The 19,794-nt window shown below is 42.3% G+C and overlaps 1 protein-coding gene across 2 annotated transcripts in view; it reads right to left on the bottom strand.

Moving 5' to 3' along the window:
• The window catches only part of NRG3 (neuregulin 3), a 1,022,346-nt gene that overhangs the window by 12,603 nt on the left and 989,949 nt on the right, over positions 1–19,794 (bottom strand). For both annotated transcript variants that reach the window (XM_061634989.1, XM_061634990.1), the window contains exon 7: positions 5,776–5,903. In XM_061634989.1, coding sequence (XP_061490973.1) covers positions 5,776–5,903 — 128 coding nt within the window. The remainder of the gene's footprint in view (positions 1–5,775; positions 5,904–19,794) is intronic.

Genomic DNA, 19,794 nt, shown 5'->3' with positions numbered 1-19,794 from the left:
TATTGCCCAGTTAGCCGGGTTTTACCTGGATTCTATGCATGCCACCCAGCGCCTGGCTAGCACCTTAGGTGGCCCGGATTCTCAGCTTTAATTTTTTAAAAAATTAAGTTTCTAGGTGGTCCGGTTCTCGAGATATACATAAAAACATCAGCCACCCCCCCGACTGTTAAATCTTTCTTTAAACAGTACTGTATAGCACTTCGTAGCTTTAACCCCGCCCGTTCAGGATTGCAGCCAATCAGGGATTGTGTTTCAATTTCATTGACCTTAGGCAGTGTCTAGAAAACAAAATGGTGGTTTCACCCCCTGTTTATCTGAAAATCTCATAAATTGGGTAAGTATATACATTTCAGTTTTTTTTCCTCTTGTGTGCAGGAGTCAGATCTTGGGCAGTGTTTTGAAAACTTTCCCAATGCTTGCTTTTTGTAAAAGCAATGCTAATCCCATATGCCCAGAGTAAATCCCATTGAATTCAATAGGACTTACTTTTGAGTAGACATGGTTATGAATGTGCTGAAAATCAATGGGACTTTGGAGTGAGTGTAAAAAAGAATTGTGTTTGTGCCCTCCAGTCCTATTTTAAAGCAAGTAGGCAGGGCTTACTTAGGTATTACAGTTTTTATTCTGTAGGAAAGTAATACTGATTTTTTAAAAACTAATACTGATTTTTCTGCAATGACCAACTGGTTTGACAATAAACTATTATATGGGCTGTATGTATGTCTGCGTGTGCGTGTGCATGTATGGAATCTTTCCGACACCCCTGTGAGGTAGGGTTGGAAACCAAGGCAGCTCACAACAAGAAATAAAGCCATTTAAAATCCATAACCATAAAAACAAGTATAAACAGTTGCAAAACAGCGTAAAGTGGCATGATTCAGAATTTTGGGTTGTGTGAATGAAGTTGCTTATCACTTGAAGTTGCATTTCTGTCCCTGTTTGAGTAAGCCCCACTGAATACGCTGGGACTTGCTTCTGAATAAATAAACCTAGGATTGCGCTATAACTATCTTTACAGTTTGTGTAAATAATAAATATATTTGATAGTCATGCTTTTATATAAATATTTCTTCATTTATCATATTTTTGGTTGTGAGATGCTTAGTTTTCTGCCTTACTCATAGGAATCTTGTTGTGGTTGGTATGGTATTACACTTAGGAAAGTGTTACTGCCTTTTGTGTTGTTTTTTTCCTATTTGCATTTCACTTATCTTTAACCTCACTCCGTTACAGCCATAGAAGCAACAGCAGCATATGCAAGATAATTAACTCCCATTAGTGATAAGAACAAGAATTTATAATTATTATTTCAATTAAAACAAGAGGCTTATCAATACTTTGAAGAGGACCAGATATTTATTTTCATTCTGAGCCCAGGACTGGGTCTTTCATGATGCCCGGGGGGGGGGGGGGGAGCAGGAGAGTAGTCCATAAGACAGACATCCTGGCATTGGTAATCTAATTAGCAAGGTATGTGTGGGGTTGTTGCACACTTCCAGGCCCAGTTTCATTTTGAGTATGGAGGTGGAACCTGTGTAGATGTGGTTGATCAAAGGGAGAAGAAATTTTGAGTTAAGCAAAGCTCTGCTTTTATAAAACCTAAGAAACATACAGATACTTTGAATGTCTGAGTGCCTGCACCAGTGGAATACTGGAGGAACTTGTAAAGCTTGCTGCAACAGTATTTAGAACTGAGCATGTGGTGTGAAAGACTCCTTTTCCTAACATTTTGGCTTCTTGTTTTTCTCCACCCACCACATCTTTGAAATATATCGTATATGGTTAACCGTACTGTTGCCCTGACTTACTTTATGTTTGTTGCTATTTTGTGTTTTTATTATGTTTTTATATTGATTGTGTATTTGTATTGTTTTTATTATATTTGTAAGCTGTGCTGAGCTCTGTTTTTAACAGCAAAAGGGCAGGATATAAATTCTCTTAATCAATCAATAAATACTCCATAGTGTTGGAAACTAGAGTCTAGGCATTTAAGGCTAAAAATGTTGCTTTTTAAAAAAAGATTTCTCACATCTTTCCCCAGTTTTTGGTGGTAATTCCTAGGCACAAAAACAAAACAACTGGACAATCCAAGTATTAATATGCAAATATTTGCATAATATGCAAATAATATGCAAATAATTTACATGATATGCAAATACTTTACATAATATGCAAATTAACCTGCCCGGATTTGTGGAACTGGAATATGGCAACCCTACCTACAGCCCTATAATTGGCCAGAAGGCATCACTCAGCAGGTGAAGGGAAATAGCTCCAGTCAATGATTACCTAGCCCTGCTATACAACTCAACTAGTTGCTCCAGAACCTTGTTGAGACAACATAGATCTCAGCTGAAGAAGCACCATCCATGGTTTTGAAGATTCATTATGATGTTCCTCCAAGGTGCTGACTTTGAATTGTGTTGCCCTGCCTTGCCTTGCACAGCCTGGGGAATCAGGAACTTCTGATCTTCCCTTGCTTGGGCCATCACCCCTCCTCAGTGGTGGGCATCCCTGTGGATCTTGACATAAATGTATAAGAGAACATTGCCAGCTCTCCTCTGCTTGCTACTCTTTCCCCCTTTCCCAAAGACAAAAGAGACTCACAATCTGGAAAGGGGATTGGGCAACAGGTGAAGGAAGGCTCCAGCATCAATGGATGAGTCCCAGATGGCCTCTTCTTTAATGGGAAAACGCTCTGAGTTTTAATATCCCTTACCAGAAGTGATACCCAATCATTGTTTCCAACCATTGGGAGGTCCTTATAGCCAGACACAAAAAGATACATTCCATTGCTGTTGCTATATAATACTTGGCAAGACCTCTGAAATCCCTCATCCTCAGTTTTGCCCTGCCTCTCCATCATTCTGAGCTGAAACTTTGAAAATTTGGACTTTTAGCTCAGTCTTAACACACACATGTACACACATGAAACAGAACAGAGCAAACGTTCATCAGACATGCTCAGATTTTCCCAAAGTTGTCCTTGAGCTTCAAAAGTCAGTCCAAACAATGTTCACTCTTTAATTATAGTAGCAGTTGCGAGCTTCCATTCCACAGGCCTAATTAAGCCTGCTGGGCCTCTCAATTTGGCCTGCGAGGCCATTTGGGTAAACCATGCTCACCCATCAATCACTTGACATGAGATAAGAAAGGTAAAGGTGTCCCCGCACTTGTAGTGTGAGTCGTTTCCAACTCTTAGGGTGACGTCTTGCAACGTTTTACTAGGCAGACTGTATATATGGGGTGAGCTTGCCAGTTCCTTCCCCGGCCTTTCTTTACCCCCCAGCATATGCCGGGTACCCATTTTACCGACCACGGATGGATGGAAGGCTGAGTGGACCTCAACCCCTTTTACCGCAGATTCAACTTCCTCCTTCCGTTGGAATCGAACTCTGGACGTGAGCAGAGCTTTCGGCTGCTTTACCACCGCTTACCACTCTGCGCCACAGAGGATAAAGGAATCCATTATCTCTGATTTAGGCACTATAGTGCCCTCTGTCTGCTCTTTCTCTAAATAAAGAGCAGAGAGAGGGTTAATCTCCAGTCTTAGCACTGTGGAGCTTAGTACTAAGATGGGGAGAAAAATATCCCTCTGCCTGCTCTTTAGAGATTCTTCCAGGTACCCCAACCCAGCACTGGAGTGGAGAGGACTGGAAATTCTGATTGTGTGTGCATCTGCCTACTTGCTTGCATGTCTGGTGTATGTGTGTATGAGTGTGTGACTGCATGTGTGTATGTTTGCAAGCAGGAAAAAGAGAGAATACTGTTTACCTGGTGTCTGGCGCATGTGTTTGTGACAATGGGGGTTGTTTTGTTTTCCCCACCCACCACTGGAATGTGGTACTTGAAAAGTTGGGCAAGTTCCACATTGGTCCTTGGGCTGAAGTAGATTCCCCACCCCTGGATTATAAAGGAAAGGAGTTTTTTGTAATTAGGGAGCAGGAGGAAGCCATCAACTATACCTCTCTTTTAACGGTATCTGAACCAAGTACAGGGCACTTACAGTCAGGAAGACTTCTATCTTCATTTATTTTTTAATAAACAAATGTATGTGCTCAAAATGTTATGCTGTTTTATTATCTTGATCTGTCTTGTTTTAAACGTGTTTTATTTCATGATTGAGTAAGCAGTCATGTATGTACTATACTCTAAAATATGGCCTATAAATAAGGATAACATCCTCATCATCACTGCCAGATGTTATCATTTATCACCCATGCAAAATTTGCTGTTTTCTACTGGGATTTCCCCCCTTTTTGTCAAACAACTCACTACAAGATCATCATCAAAGTGGACACTTTCATCCACTATGGTTTTGCTATGTAAGAGGGCAGAATTCCAGGAATATAGACAGCAAATGGTCCATATGTAGCAACTCTTGTCTTTATCCTCTGTCACCAGTTGGCAATGGAGCTCCAAATAAAACTGTGGTCTGCATTGCACATCACATTAAACCATAATTTAAAACAAAATATGGCTTAATGTGAATGGGCAAGTGCTGGTGCATGTTGCTCAAAGGTTCTTGTGGTGCTCCTCTATTGCGGAAGAAACAAGTCAGAGTTTGGCTTGACATGCAGTCTGAACCTGGACTTATGGTTTGTTGGTTACAAGCCATAAGTTGTAACCAAGGGTTGTTCTTGATTTACTGCTCCTGGTTTACTTGGGGGGAAACAAACCATGAGCTTGGGTGTGGATGATGACAAGCCAAACTCTGGTTTGTCTTGTCTGTGCTCCAGCAGCAGCAGAAGCAAAGGAGGAACTGGTGGTAGTGCATGGCATGAATGAATATTATAGTTTAAACTACATTTTGAACTGTGGTTCATTGTCATGTGTAAACCAGGACAGTGTCTCCTCAAGCCTTGTTCACACACATTTCATATAATTTCATGCCCTCCCAATCACTTAGTTATACTTAATGGCTAGCAGTCGAATTTGTGATCTGATCCCCCTGTCAAACATTATGTGTGAGGTAGTGATATGAAAGTTATATGTGGTGAGGGATCTGTTATGTTTCATTCACACATACTATTTATTGCTTGATGCTGTTAAGTCAAGGGTTGGGAACCTGTGGCCCTCTAGATAATGTTGGACTCTAATGCCCATCAACCCTAGCCAGCATGGCCAATGGTCAAGGATGATGAGAGCTGCAATCTAGCAACATCTGGAGGGCTACAGGCTCCCTATCCCTGCTGCAAGTTATCAAGTGGACATGCATATGTGAACCAGTCAACATTAAGATGTGCCTTTGCTTTTGGCCTTGAAAGCACTGTAATGGCAGCCTATGGAAAGACCATTTTTGGAATGCACAGCTTACTGCCTGCTACGCAAATAAGTCAAGCAGCCATTTTTCATACTGAGTGTTATTTGTTTGTGGGGAGACAAACACTGAGAAAGTCTGACACTTGGCATCACAATCTGCCTACAGGAGGATGAGTCATTAACTTCATGAACTGAGAAAAGACAGGAAAGGGGGGAATCTTATATTCTGATGGTTTCTCGGAATACAATTGCCTCATTCACTGGTCTGTGACTGCAGCTTTGATGGTATCCTTAATACTTCCTCTAGGTCTTTTACAATAAAGAGAGAAGAAGGTGGAAATCTGAGAGCAGAGGTAATGGCTGTTTTACAACAGAAGAAATGCTGGGCATCTGCTTAATGAATAGAATGGGTTCCCCTGATGCCATACACTCTTAAATGCCTCCTACTCACTGTACATAATCTTCCTGCATAGGTATTACAAAACAAATGCCAATTAAGTCTCACTTTCTTACCTGTGTGGCTTTATAGCCTGGCTACCTCTGTCAGGAGACAAGGCTTCGGGAAAGGTCTGAGTTCCTGAAAAGCTAGATTCCATCATTTTTTCCATCACTGGCTCTGGGTGTCTATTTGCCTTTGAATACTGGAGCAAAGAAAATGAGGGATAGGGACAGAGAGATTAACTGTGACCACGTAAGCACATGTATAGTGAAATAACGTATGTTCATGGCATAAAAGCAGTAGGTGCCACCCTTTTGATCTTATACCATACACTTTTCAGATCTAGAGAGCAGACCCAGAGTGTGCCAAGGGATAAGACCTGGTGGATTAGGTGAACATAATTGCCATATTCTACTGCTAACCACAATGGCTATGTTCCACTGTTGGATATAGTAGGCCCCTGAATACCAGTTGCTGGGGATCACAAGTCGGGAGAGCACTATCGTGCTCAGATACTGCTAGTGAGCTTCCCATTGGCATCAGATTGGCCACTGGGAAAACTCGTGCTTGGAAAGTTCATTTAAAAAAAGAATTACTTCCAGTTTCAGTCCATCCCCTCCAAAAAGGAATTAGTTCGAGTTCAAGTTCACCCCCTCTATAAAGCAACTAGTTCTGTTCCCATTCAATTCAACAGTTTATCCATGTGGTCCTCTGCATGTTCTGCTAAAGTATAAATGTACTTAAGAAGGCTAAGAAAACATCAAAACACACAGTGTAATGTCATTAGTTGTTTTATTTATTTCCCCGCCCCCCACAACGATGATCTTTAACCTTAAACAGCAGTATCACTTTTCAGAGAGGTATATAAATGATAAATACAATGACCACAACCAAACACAAAATTAAGATCTATGAAACCCAGAGAGAGAGAGAGAGAGAGAGATTATTTACAGCATCTATAAATTATTTATTCTCTAGACTTCTTGCAAAACAATCAAAAAAGTGAATCCCCAAGTTTTATCTTTCCATTCATTAATACTAGATGTTACTTGAGGCCTCAGTTTCCTTGCAAGCAGCATTCTGGCTGCAGCAACCATATAAGGAAATATGCCTTTGTGGTCTTTCCTTCTTGACTCATCAATATCATTGACTAATAATGGCAGAGTATCATATGGGATTTCATAACCTAATATTTTCAGTATTAAATCTGTAATCTTTTCCTAGATTTCCTTTAGCAAATTATGCTTCCGCCATACGTGATAATAGTCTCCTGGTTCTTTCCAACATGCCTTTGGGCAATTCTTATTTATTTAACTTTTGACTTCATGAGTTATATGCCACTTTAGCATTACTTTAGAACAGCTTCCCCTTATATTCATATACAGGAGAACCTATGTGTGTTATTCCAAAGAAGGTACATATTTCCTACATCTTTTGCCCACTTAGGCTGCAATCTAATAACACTTACCTGGAAGTAAGTCCCATTGAATCCAATGGAGCTTACTTCTGAGTAGACCTGTATTGCTGCACTCCTATACCTAGTTTCCTGGGAGTAAGCCCCATTGAACATCATAGAGCTTAGTTTTGACTAATATATAACATTGTACCGTTAATCATTTTAAATGATTTAAAATCATTTATTTTTAAATGATTTTAAATCCTTTTATCTAGGTCTCTTGAAGGCTCCAAGATATGTTCTGCTTACTGGAAGGCAGTTGTTCACCTCATGTCAAAATTCGACTTACCTCCCATCCATACCATACATTTAAAGCACATGGCTTCCCCCAAAGAATATTGGAAAAGTAGTTTACCATTCACAAAGCTACAAATTTTCAACAACCTGAACAAACCCATATCCGAATGTTGCCAGGATTCTTTGAGGAAAGCCATGTGTTTGAAATGAGCTTTAACTATGACTATGAGGGGCTATGACTTTATGGAATTTATCTCAAGCCTCTCAAGAGACTCATTTCCACATGGATCTATCTGACCACAGTATGCCCAGAAAACAACTCTTTGTTGAGTCATGCGATTCCACAATAAACACCAGATAAGCAGGGATATAATGTATACAATGGGAGGACCACCAGTCTGTTGGAATAAGCAAGCTTGCATTCCACCCCTTAGATAGGGAGATGTTCCCTCTAACCAGTATTGGGGATATCTCTATATGTTAGTTTACCATGATGTAACTTCCTTAAAGGGTGGGGTTATTTACCTTCTTCTTCCTCCTCCTTTGACTGGGGATATTGATCCTTCTGCATATTCTCCATTAACCTCTAGCAGAGGGAGAAGGCAGACGCTCCTTCCAGGAGCATCCTCACCAATGACTGAAAATGGACTGAGACTACAGATTATTTCTGTCTAAGCTAGAGCCTATGTTTCCTTAAACATATGAAGGTCATGAGTAAATATTCTTTTATTCTTTTTACCTAAGAAGATTGTCTCTGCAAGTTATTTGATAAACTAGTATGTCTGAGACAAGGTGTGGGACTGGTTATTCTCAAATCTGCTGTTTCATTTATATTTTGCTAAGAAATAGGACTACATATTGTTCCTATTTCATTTAAACCAAACACAGTCCATGGGCCTAATTAGGCCTGGTATGAGTCCCAAATTGGCCTGCAAGGCCATTTTCCCCAAACCACACCCACCTGCCCTACCTGTGGAACATGTAGAGCCATGGCTGCCAAAGCATAATTGGGAATCTTAAGGTACCCTCCCCCCTCTAGGATGCACACCTTAACATGGTGAGGGGGGTTGAGAGTGTCGAAGAAGCTGAGAGCAATGCAATCAGGAGTCTAGACTAAGAAGCTAGACTCCTAACAGGGGCACCCAAGGTGGAATGGTCAAAGCTGAGACACCAGACTAAGATGTATCCAAACTCAGAGGAAGGCAATGGAAAACCACCTCTGAATACCTCTTACCACAAAAACCCTATGAACAGAGTATCCAAAATGCAACACGAGATAGTGCTGGAAGATGAGACCCCCAGGTCAGAAGGCATTCACTGAGCTACTGGGGAAGAACAAAGGAAAAGTACGAGTAGCGCTGTGACTAATGATGCATCTGGGTCAAAGCCAAAAGGAGGCTGATGTGCACAGATGTAAAAGGAGAGTCCTGAGTTGTACGACGCACACAATAGGAACATGGAATGTGAGAAGCATGAACCAGGGAAAGTTGGAAATTGTCAAGCAGGAAATGGAAAGTATCAACATTACAATACTTGGCGTGAGTGAATTAAAATGGATGGTAATGGAACATTTTCAATCAGGCTACAAAATATTTTATGCAGGAATGAGAAATTAAGAAGAAACTGGGTTGCTTTAATAGTGAGAAGTGATGTAGCAAAAGCAATTAGGAACTATAATGTAAGGTCTGAGCGAGTAATATCAATGAGATTAAACGCGAAACCTATTAACATAACTATCATCCAAGTCTATGCTCCAATGGGAAACACAGAAGAAGAGAAATTGGAAAGATTTTAAGCAGAAGTACAGGAAGTACGATCACACACCAAAACAAGATGTGCTGATAATCATAGGGGACTGGAATGCAAAAGCAGGGATCAGAGAAGAACTAGGAATTGTGGGGAAATGGGGCTTAGGAAATAGAAATGAAGCAGGAGAAAGACTTATTGAATTCGCTGAAGCCAATCAGTTGTTTCTTGCAAACACATTTTTTGAGTAACCGAAAAGATGACTGTACACGTGGACATCACCAGATGGTCAATATAGGAATTAAATTGAATTAAATGGGAAAAACCACAAGGTGGAATTCTCCCTCCCTCCTCCACAACTTTGAAAGAGACAGAAGACCTCTTGGAGGCTGGGACTTGCAACCAAGAGATCTTCTGTATCTTTAAAAAGTTGTGCAGGGGGAAGGGAGAATTCCACCTTGTGTTTTTTCCCATTACAGAGTTGCAAGTACACCTGCACTTGGCTGACTTTCTCTTCTCCTAAAGATACAGGATCAGTCTCAGGCCAAGAACCTGGCAACCCTAATTGTAACCTATGCTGATGCTACCTACTTGGAGGAGAGCAACCTGCCATTGGGACCTTTTGCTGATGCTGTCTGCCTGAAGGACTGAGTCTAATCATTGTTACCTCTTGCTGATGCTGCTTGCCTAAAGAAGAGTGAGCAGCGATTGTGAGCTCATGTTGACCTGTTGAAGGGGACAGTCTGACCATTGTGGCCTTATGCTGATGCTGCCCACCTGAAGGAGAAAGTGGCTCATGTAGTCTCTCATATGTGCTGCCCATTTGAAGGATAACCAGTGCTCATTACTGACTATTTTAATGAGAAGGGTGTTTTCTGAATTATAGATCAGAGTTTACATCACTTTCTTTCTTAATCCCACATCCTCCCTAATGCAAATTTCACTTCTCCTCAGGCAGTCAGAAATCAGCATCCACCTGTGTTATATCAAGCATGGGATAACTGCCCCCTAACTCCTGCTGTCATAGTATCTCTCTTTGCTATAGCCGATTGCTGCCTGCCAGTCATTTTTCTAATTAGCTGGAGCCACTGAAGCATCATCAGCCGCTGCGTGGAGATGAGAAAGCACCAGCTAACCAATCCATGAAGCTTACTGGGTGACCTTGGGCCAGTCACTGCCTCTCAGCATGACAGGAAGGCAACGGTAAACCACCTCTGCATACCGCTTACCATGTAACCTAGGGTTGCCATAAGTTGGGATCTGAGGTGGGCTGTTGTTATTCCCATAAGGAACAATGGAGAACTGAAACCAAATAAAAACTAAATAAAACTAAACTAAAAGACTAATGAATCCTGAAGGTTTTCAAAGGGCTCTGGGGGATTTTCCGGCTGATAGGACCGGCGCTCCTGTTGAAGCCCTGGTTAATCTGTGGAATGCGGAGATGGCCCGGGCTGTCGACACAATCGCTCCTGCGCGCCCTCTCCTTTGCAGAGCTCATTCAGCTCCTTGGTATACTCCAGAGTTGAGGGCGATGAAGCAAGATAGGAGGCGACTTGAGCGGAGATGGAGACGAACTCCTGATGAATGCAACTATACGCTGGTTTGTGCTTTCACCAAGCGGTATATAGGAGCAGTGAGGGCGGCGAAAAAACAATATTTCACCGCCACTATTAAGGCATCTCTCTCCCGCCCAGCGGAGCTTTTTAGAGTTGTCCGAGGGCTACTCCATCTAGGCCTTCAGGACACTGTAGATACTTCGGTGGCCCGCTGCAATGAGTTTGCTGAGCACTTCCAGCATAAGATCTTACGCATTCGTCGGGACCTAGACTCTCATTTTATAGCAGTTAACCCTAGTGAGGTGTCTGGTGCACAGTCTTATCATGTTTTGTTGGATGAGTTTCAGTCGGTTCAGTTCGAGGACGTGGACAAGGTGCTTGGACAGGTACGTGCAACCACTTCGGTACTAGATCCTTGCCCCTCTTGGCTAATAAAAACTGGCAAGGAGGGAACAGTTGGCTGGGCCAGGGAAGTGATAAATGCCTCCTTGTGAGAGGGAATGGTCCCTGGCTGTCTGAAGGAGGCAGCAGTGAGACCACTCCTGAAAAAGCCTTCCCTGGACCCAGAGGATTTCAGCAGCTACAGACCAGTGGCAAATGTTCCATATCTCGGCAAGATCTTGGAACGAATGGTTGCTGACCAGCTCCAGGCGCTATTGGATGAAACCGATTATCTAGATCCATTTCAATCGGGTTTCAGGCCCGGTTTTGGCACTGAGACGGCCTTGGTCGCCCTGTTTGATGATCTATGTCGGGAGAGAGACAGAGGGAGTGTAACTCTGTTGATTCTCCTTGATCTCTCAGCGGCTTTTGATACCATCGACCATGGTATCCTTCTGGAGAGGCTTGCGGAGTTGGGAGTTGGAGGCACTGCGTGGCAGTGGTTCCGCTCCTACTTGGCAGGCCGTCTCCAGAAGATAGTGCTTGGGGAACATTGCTCAACACTGTGGGTACTCCAATGTGGGGTCCCGCAGGGTTCGGTTTTGTCTCCCATGCTTTTTAACATCTATATGAAGCCGTTGGGTGTGGTCATCAGGAGTTTTGGAGTGCGTTGTCACCAGTATGCTGATGACACGCAGCTCTACTTCTCCTTTTCATCTTCCTCAGGTGAGGCGGTCAATGTGCTGAACCGTTGCCTGGACGCGACAATGGACTGGATGAGAACTAACAAACTGAGACTCAATCCTGATAAGACTGAGATGCTGTTGGTGGATGGTTTTTCCAATCAGATGGTGGATACATATCCTGTCCTGGATGGGGTTACACTCCCCCTAAAGGAACAGGTTCGTAGTCTGGGAGTCATTCTAGACTCTTCCCTGTCACTTGAGGCTCATGTAGCCTCTGTGGCAAGGAATGCGTTCTACCAACTTCGATTGGTAGCCCAGCTACGTCCCTACCTGAGTAAGGAGGATCTTACATCAGTAGTACATGCTCTGGTAACCTCACGTTTGGATTACTGTAATGCGCTCTACGTAGGGCTACCTCTGAAGACGGTTCGGAAGCTACAGCTGGTGCAAAATACGGCGGCCAGACTGCTAACAAGAACGAAGCGGTCTGACCATATAACACCTGTTTTGGCCCGCTTGCACTGGCTTCCAATACGCTTCCGGGCCAAATTCAAAGTGTTGGTATTAACCTATAAAGCCTTATACGGCGCAGGACCTCGATATCTGTCGGAACGCCTCTCCCGCTATGAACCGGCTCGTACACTACGGTCTGCTACGAAGGCCCTCCTCCAGGTCCCGACTCATAGGGAGGCCCGGAGGGCAGTGACAAGATCAAGGGCCTTCTCAGTGGTGGCCCCCGAACTATGGAATAGTCTCCCCAAGGAGGTTCGCCTGGCGCCGACACTATCATCCTTTCGGCGCCAGGTTAAAACCTTTCTCTACTCCGAGGCATTTTAATTTTTTGTTAATGATTGTAATGTTTGTAATTTGATTTTAGCCTTTGCTGTTTTTAGATTGTGAAATTTGATTTTAGACTGATGTTTTTGTATTATATTGTATTTTATTGTATCTATGTTCACCGCCCAGAGAGCTATTGCTAGTCGGGCGGTATATAAGTTTTAAAAATAAATAAATAAATAAATAAATAAAACATGACCTCCTGCACACCCCTAGGAGGCAAAAAGGAATCCCATCCCTCAGCCAATATGGAAATGCAAGGCCAAAAACATATTAATACTTACAGCTAACCAAGTGACCTTGCATTGTCAGAAGGTAGAATGAGCTGACTCAGTAGACTCATGCTGAGGCCCAGGAGGTACAGCCACTTTAAATGGCCAGGCTAATGCTGCACAAGGCCATTTAACTAACTTCCCATCCACCTGAACCTTGTGTAATGGGGGCGAAGCTCCTACTATCCATATTCCATTGGAGAAGATGCGTTGTCGTGCAAGTCTTTCGGAAAGCCATCACTTTGGGGAGTAGATCCCAGAAAGTGTCCCCTTTTCCTGCCTCCTTCACCCTGTGAGTGTTGATTTTTAATTTCATTTCATTTAATTTTAAAAATCTCAAATTCAGAGCTGGGTTGTGTGAGAGAGATTTGTCTTTTTCCTTTAGGCTGGAACTGATGGATGCACATTTAGAATGATTTTGTTCCACATGCTGAGTAACTCCTATACCCTGTCCAAGTGCAGCAGGATTGGTCTAGCAGCTAGATCTGCATGGCATCTAGGTTACAGTAAAAGGCTTAATTGTGCTATTGCTGTGAAAGTGCTTATTGTCTCTTGGTTGATTATATTTGTGCTTGTTGTTGGAGCAATTACTGAAAGGCACTTTTGAGGCATGTAGCTAAATAAATTAATGAATAATGATAGCATTTAAAAATAAGCGTTTTGTGCAAATTTTCCAATTATTTACAGTTTCATGGAGAAAATCAACTGTCAAATGCAATTACCTAGCCACTCACTAGCAAGTTTCCACTCCTACCTCCCAAGGCTGGCTATCCTAAAGAAATCAATAGAGACAGCATGGTCCAAACATAGAGGAGGCTGGCCTCACAGCCAGTTTCTACACCTCGCACTGTCATGGAATCATCGGTATGATCTTGGCAGAGCTTGGAAAAGTTACTTTTTTGAACTACAGCTCCCATCAGCCCCAGCCAGCATGGCCACTGGATAGGGCTGATGGGAGTTGTAGTTCAAAAAAGTAACTTTTCCAAGCTCTGGATCTTGGTTGATCCTGTTTCGTAGTTTATTTAAGAGAGGATTGCTGCCTTCATCCGTAAAACATGTTGGCAGCAGATGAAGAAAAGGCGTTGCATGTAAGTTTTAACAGAAATAATAGCTAATGATGGCATTTAGAATAGTAAGTAACCACAGCTGAGCAATTTATCACATACCTTGTATGTATAAAGTTCTAGGTTCAATTCCCCAGCAGGCCTCCATTTAAAAGATTTCAGGTAGCATCACTGGGAAATTCCTCTGCTTGGAGGGCAGAACTACTGCCAGTCAGAGCAGGCAATACTTGAGGCAACAATCTGACTCACAATAAGGCAGCTTCACATGAGATAGGGGTGTGTGTTTCCTCGCATATGCCAAGGTTGCCATCTTACCATAGAACTTTGCCAAAAGTGAAAAGCTCTCTAATGCTCTTATGTCTCTCAGAGGTGAAAACTCCCCCTCCCTTTGATCTTGCTTGTTCCATCATTTACGTCCACTGTTCTGTGCTGAAATGAAATAATAGGCCTCCCCCATTCACCCTTTGTTCCATATTAAAGGAAAACATATCAGTGTGTTATGAGGGATTATTATTTTATTTATTTATTGCATTTATATACCACCCCATAGCCGAAGCTCTCTGGACGGTTTACAACAATCAAAACATTAAAAACAAATATGCAAATTAAAAAAAACACATTAAAAAAAGCAATTTAAAAACATGCTAAAATGCCTGGGAGAAGAGGAAAGTCTTGACCTGGCGTCGAAAAGATAACAGTGTTGGCGTCATGCACACCTTGTCAAGGAGATCATTCCATAATTTGGGGGCCACTGAGAAGGCCCTCTCCCTTGTTGCCATCCTATGAGCTTCCCTTGGAGTAGGCACCCGGAGGAAGCCCTTTGATGTTGAGCATAGTGTATGGGTGGGTTTGTGTCGGGAGAGGCGTTCCATCAGGTATTGTGGTCCCAAGCCATGTAAGGCTTTATAGGTTAAAACCAGCACCTTGCATTGAGCTCGGAAACGTACAGGCAGCCAATGCAAGCGGGCCAGAATCGGTTTTATATGTTCGAACTGTCTGGTCCCTGTTACCAATCTGGCTGCTGCATTTTGCACAAGCTACAGTTTCCAAACCGTCTTCAAAGGCAGCCCCACGTAGAGACCATTGCAGTAATCTAACTTGGAGGTTACCACAGCATGGACAACTGAAGCCAGGTTATCCCTGTCCAGATAGGGGCGTAGCTGGGCCACCAACCGAAGTTGGTAGAAGGCACTCCTTGTCACCAAGGCTACCTGAGCCTCAAGTGACAGAGGTGGTTCTAGGAGAACCCCCAAGCTATGAACCTGCTCCTTCAAGGGGAGTGCAACCCATCCAGGACAGGTTGGACATCCACCATCTGGTCAGAAGAACCACCCACTAGCAGCATCTCAGTCTTGTCTGGATTGAGCCTCAGTTTATTAGCCCTCATCCAGTCCATTGTGGCAGCCAGGCACTGGTTCAGCACATTGACAGCCTCACCTGAAGAAGATGAAAAGGAGAAATAGAGCTACATGTCATTAGCATACTGATGGCAATGCACTCCAAAACTCCGGATGACTGCACCCAATGGTTTGATGTAGATGTTGAACAGCATGGGGGACAGAACTGACCCCTGCAGAACCCCATACTGGAGAATCCAGGGTGCCAAGCAATGTTCCCCAAGCACCACCTTCTGGAGCTGACCAGCCAAGTAGGAGAGGAGCTACCGCCTTGCAGTCCCTCCCACTCAGCCAGTCCTCCCAGAAGGATACCATGGTTGATGGTATCGAAAGCTGCTGAGAGATAGAATCAACAGTCACACTCTCCCTGTCTCTCTCCCAACAGAGGTCATCATACAGGGCGACTAAGGCTGTTTCCGTGCCAAAACCGGGCCTGAAACCCGACTGAATTAACCTAGAAAAAATTAGCTTAAATTAGCCTAGACTGGATTAGCTTTGAAAAAAAAAATTGGGGGGGGAGCTTAATATTCTGGATCTTATAGGGTACAGAACTTCAGCTAGTCCCCTTTGGATCCTGGGCAACAAAAATGTATCACTGGCTTAATCTAATAAAGTAGAGGGTTGGATCCAAACTTAGTCATACACACAGTACGCTCACTAAAATCAGTGGGACTTAAGTTAGTCATGGCTACCTTGATTTCATTGGTTCTACTCTATGACTGTCAGGACTCTATCCCAAATGTATTTACTTTGTAATTAAAAATGTATCCCACCCTTCCTCTAAGAAAGTCAAGGAGATGTACATGGTTCCTCCCCAGCTGGTTTTATCTTCACAATCAACCTGTGAGAGACAATTACAAATCCAAATGTCATCCAGTAAGTTCCGAGGCCGAGTGGGGATCTAGAGGTTCTTATGTGTACTTGTTCTTATGTATAAAGGTTACTTAACTAAGTGGGAGCTGGTGGTTGGAACAGATCACTCTGAGGTATCTTACGGTTATGTATTTCCATGATTATATATTGGCTTTCATTCAATTAATGCTAGATCCATTTATTCCCTTTCTAACTTCAGTAAACTCCACTGGCTCCCAATTTGTTTCCGAGCCCAATTCAAAGTGCTGGTTTTGACCTTTAAAGCCCTAAATGGCCTTGGACCAGTTTACTTAAGTGACCGCTTACGTCCATATGTTCCTAGCCTGCATCTAAGATCATCTACCTCCGGTCTTCTCTGTGTGCCTGGAATGAAAGAAGTTAGATTGACAGGCATGCGGGAGAGAGCCTTTTCAATTGTGGCTCCCAGACTTTGCAATTTCCTGCCCCAAGAAGCCCGATTTGCTCCCTCCCTGATGGTCTTCTGGAAACTTGTCAAAACTATTTTGTTCCGGAGAGCCTTTGGTTGAGACTGGCAGGTCAGCCTGACACTGTTTTAAGCTTTTTATTCTTCATTTTTAAATCTTAAGTTCTTTTAGTCTCACTTTTTTATACGTGTATGTACATATATACATGCATGTTTGTATGCGTATGCATAATTGCATTTTATGTATGTATGTGCACAATGCATTTTATGTATTTTAATAGTATTTTATTCATTTTAATCTACTGTAATGTTTTGTCTTTTTATTGTGTATTTTATTATGTATGTATGCGTTTTTATTGTAGCCGCCCTGAGTGCCCTATTGTAGGGTAGAAGGGTGGGATAGAAATATTTTAAATAAATGAATAAACAGAAACTAATTTCATCAACAGGAGCATAAGAGTTACACATATTTCCATGGAAATTAAACGACAAAAAATTGACATAGAAGATTAGCATCTCAAGGAGAAGCCTGGGCAGAGACATTTCTCCCTGACATGGTTTTCTATGTTCAAGGAAATGTTTTGTATGTAGCAGCTAAGGATAGAAGGATCTATCAATTTTAGTTCTCTCTGTTTCTCATTTTTCCAAACATGAATTCAGATCTCCACATTTCTGCAGTATTTTTTTAATGCAGTATTTTTTAAAAAAATCTGCATGAAAATTCATCACCATTTTAGTGCAAATTTCTATTAAACATTTTTGTATGCAGTTTTGACTAATGTTCACATTTTTGCAAGCATTTTCTCCTAATAAAATGCATTTTGTATGCTCTTTACATGCACACGCACACACAATGCACACTTTCCACTAATATAGGCATTTTGTAAACATTATTTGGTTGGCAAACTGCACTGCAAAATTCAGACAAATGCAATTTTTGAAGGATGGCTGTGTTTTGATTTTCATATTGTTTCAGAAAGTGCAAATTTGACAGATTTGGCTTTGGATGCAAACTGAACCAAATTTCTCCCACATCCCTAGTAGGAGCTGCAGGTGGACTGAGCTGTCTAATTCTGCCCCCCTTTTGTGCATATATTTTGAAAATGTGCACAAAAAGTCTGTATTTAAATTCTATGTATTTTGTATGCACCTTTTTTGGAGAGCCAGTGTGGTGTAGTGGTTAGAGTGTTGGACTATGACCTGGGAGACCAGGGCTCGAATCCCCATAGCCATGAAGCTCACTGAGTGACCTTGGGCCTGTCACTGCCTCTCAGCCTCAGAGGAAGGCAATGGTAAACCCCCTCTGAATACACTTACCATGAAAACCCTATTCATAGTGACGCCCAGAAGTCAGGATCAACTTGAAGGCAGTCCATTTCATTTTTTCATGCACTTTTTATGTAAAAATAGGCATTTTTCAATTGATTCTTTATGGAAGTATACATTTTTAAACACATTTTTAACATAAAATACATTTCTGTGAACTTTTTGTGCACCAAAACTGCATTACAAAATTCATGTAAGGGCATAACCTGACTGGCAATTAGGGTTCTAATCTGCAAGTATGTTCAGAAGGATTGGATCAGGTTAGTCCACTTTGAAAAGCAGACAAAAGAATTCCTCCTCCATCCCTAGTACACGCATGCGGTAATGTGAGCTCATACTAGGGATGGGATGAGTTACTAATTCTGTTCTTTTTAGCCATAGTGGAAATCACTCGAAGGTCCATTCCATCCTTCTGTGTGACATCTTGGAGGAAGCCCCATAGTTTATCACTTCTTCCATAGTTATGAATTCATACCAACTAAACACAGCTGGTCTACACTTCTGAAGTCATCTCCAACAGAAAACAGTTTGCCCATCCATGAGGGGATGAACTTGTGCTGACTTTCAGACTAGTGTCTGAACAGAAGAATAGCTCTGCCGGATCAGACCGATCTATTCTAGCATCCTGTTCTCACAGTGGCCAACAAGATGGAGAAAATAGTGGCCATAAAGAATACAGAAGCTGGCCATCCCTGATATCTGTAATAGCTCCACAATTCTTTCTTAGAAAAAATAATGACAAGGCTCTTACATGTTATATAATTCAGTATGTCTGTTACTTTCTAAATATAATGTTGCTGATCATAGGTATTGCTTCCACATCTTGTTACAGCATGACAAGTATAATGTCAAATGTGACTCCTCTAATTTGACTCTTCAATGAATTTATGGAACTCTCAATTAGTTAAACAGTCTGAAAGAAGAATCCAAACTAGAAAACATGCAGCTTTAAAAACTATGGGCTGTGTTGCAAATGGGAAAAAAGTACCTTGAAAGCAAACATCCATATTTTTAACCTCGCATGAAGATTTTATAATCAAGCTATTGAAGCTTTAGTTGGCACAGAAGTGAGAGAGGGAGGAGTGGAAGGACTGTGTTATTTTTTAACTGCCGTTATGCAAACAGCTGAAAACATAAATGAGGCTAGCTGAAGTGAAAAGCAAATTTGCAATGCATTTTTAACTGACTGCAAAAGGAAGCAGCAGGATTAGAGTCACTTCCTGGCATTTACATATCAAATTCTCTTGAAAAAGATTACAAAGGACACTGAATTTGGTACATATGTTAAAAGTGTATTTCTGCCCTGTGAATCCTTTCGGCCAAAGCACTGAGGTACAACAGCATTCCAAGTGCGCTCTCTCTCTCTCTCATTCACTCTCACTCGCTCTGTGTGTGTGTGTGTGTGTGTGAGAGAGAGAGAGACAGAGACAGAGAGAGAGACACACACAGAGAGACAGTGAGACACACAGAGAGAGACAGAGAGACACACACAGAGAGACAGAGACACACACACACACACACACACACACACACAGAGAGAGAGAGAGACAGAGAGACAGAGAGACTAATCCATCAAGCTGTTGCTCTAGAATAGGGGTGGGCAACCTATTGCCCTAGGCTTAATGTTAAAAGCCCTCTGCAGGTGTTCAGTAGACTGATGTCAAGAGCAATCAGTCTCTTCCCTGGCAAAGAGGAAGATAGGTGGGAGGTTGGATAGAGAGACACACAAAGAAAAGAGGGTTTCAAAAAGAGAGAAAAAAACCTTTTTTGGTTCTGACCAAGCCCACTTTTGAGGGGGGTGTCAGGCCCCTTATCTGAAGCAGTGCTAGCAGAGGCAG

This window comes from Rhineura floridana, chromosome 7, assembly GCF_030035675.1.
Source record: "Rhineura floridana isolate rRhiFlo1 chromosome 7, rRhiFlo1.hap2, whole genome shotgun sequence".
In the NCBI taxonomy this organism is placed as follows: domain Eukaryota; kingdom Metazoa; phylum Chordata; class Lepidosauria; order Squamata; family Rhineuridae; genus Rhineura; species Rhineura floridana.
The sequence above is the reverse complement of the archived record's forward strand: the minus strand, read 5'-3'. Positions and strand labels throughout refer to the sequence as shown.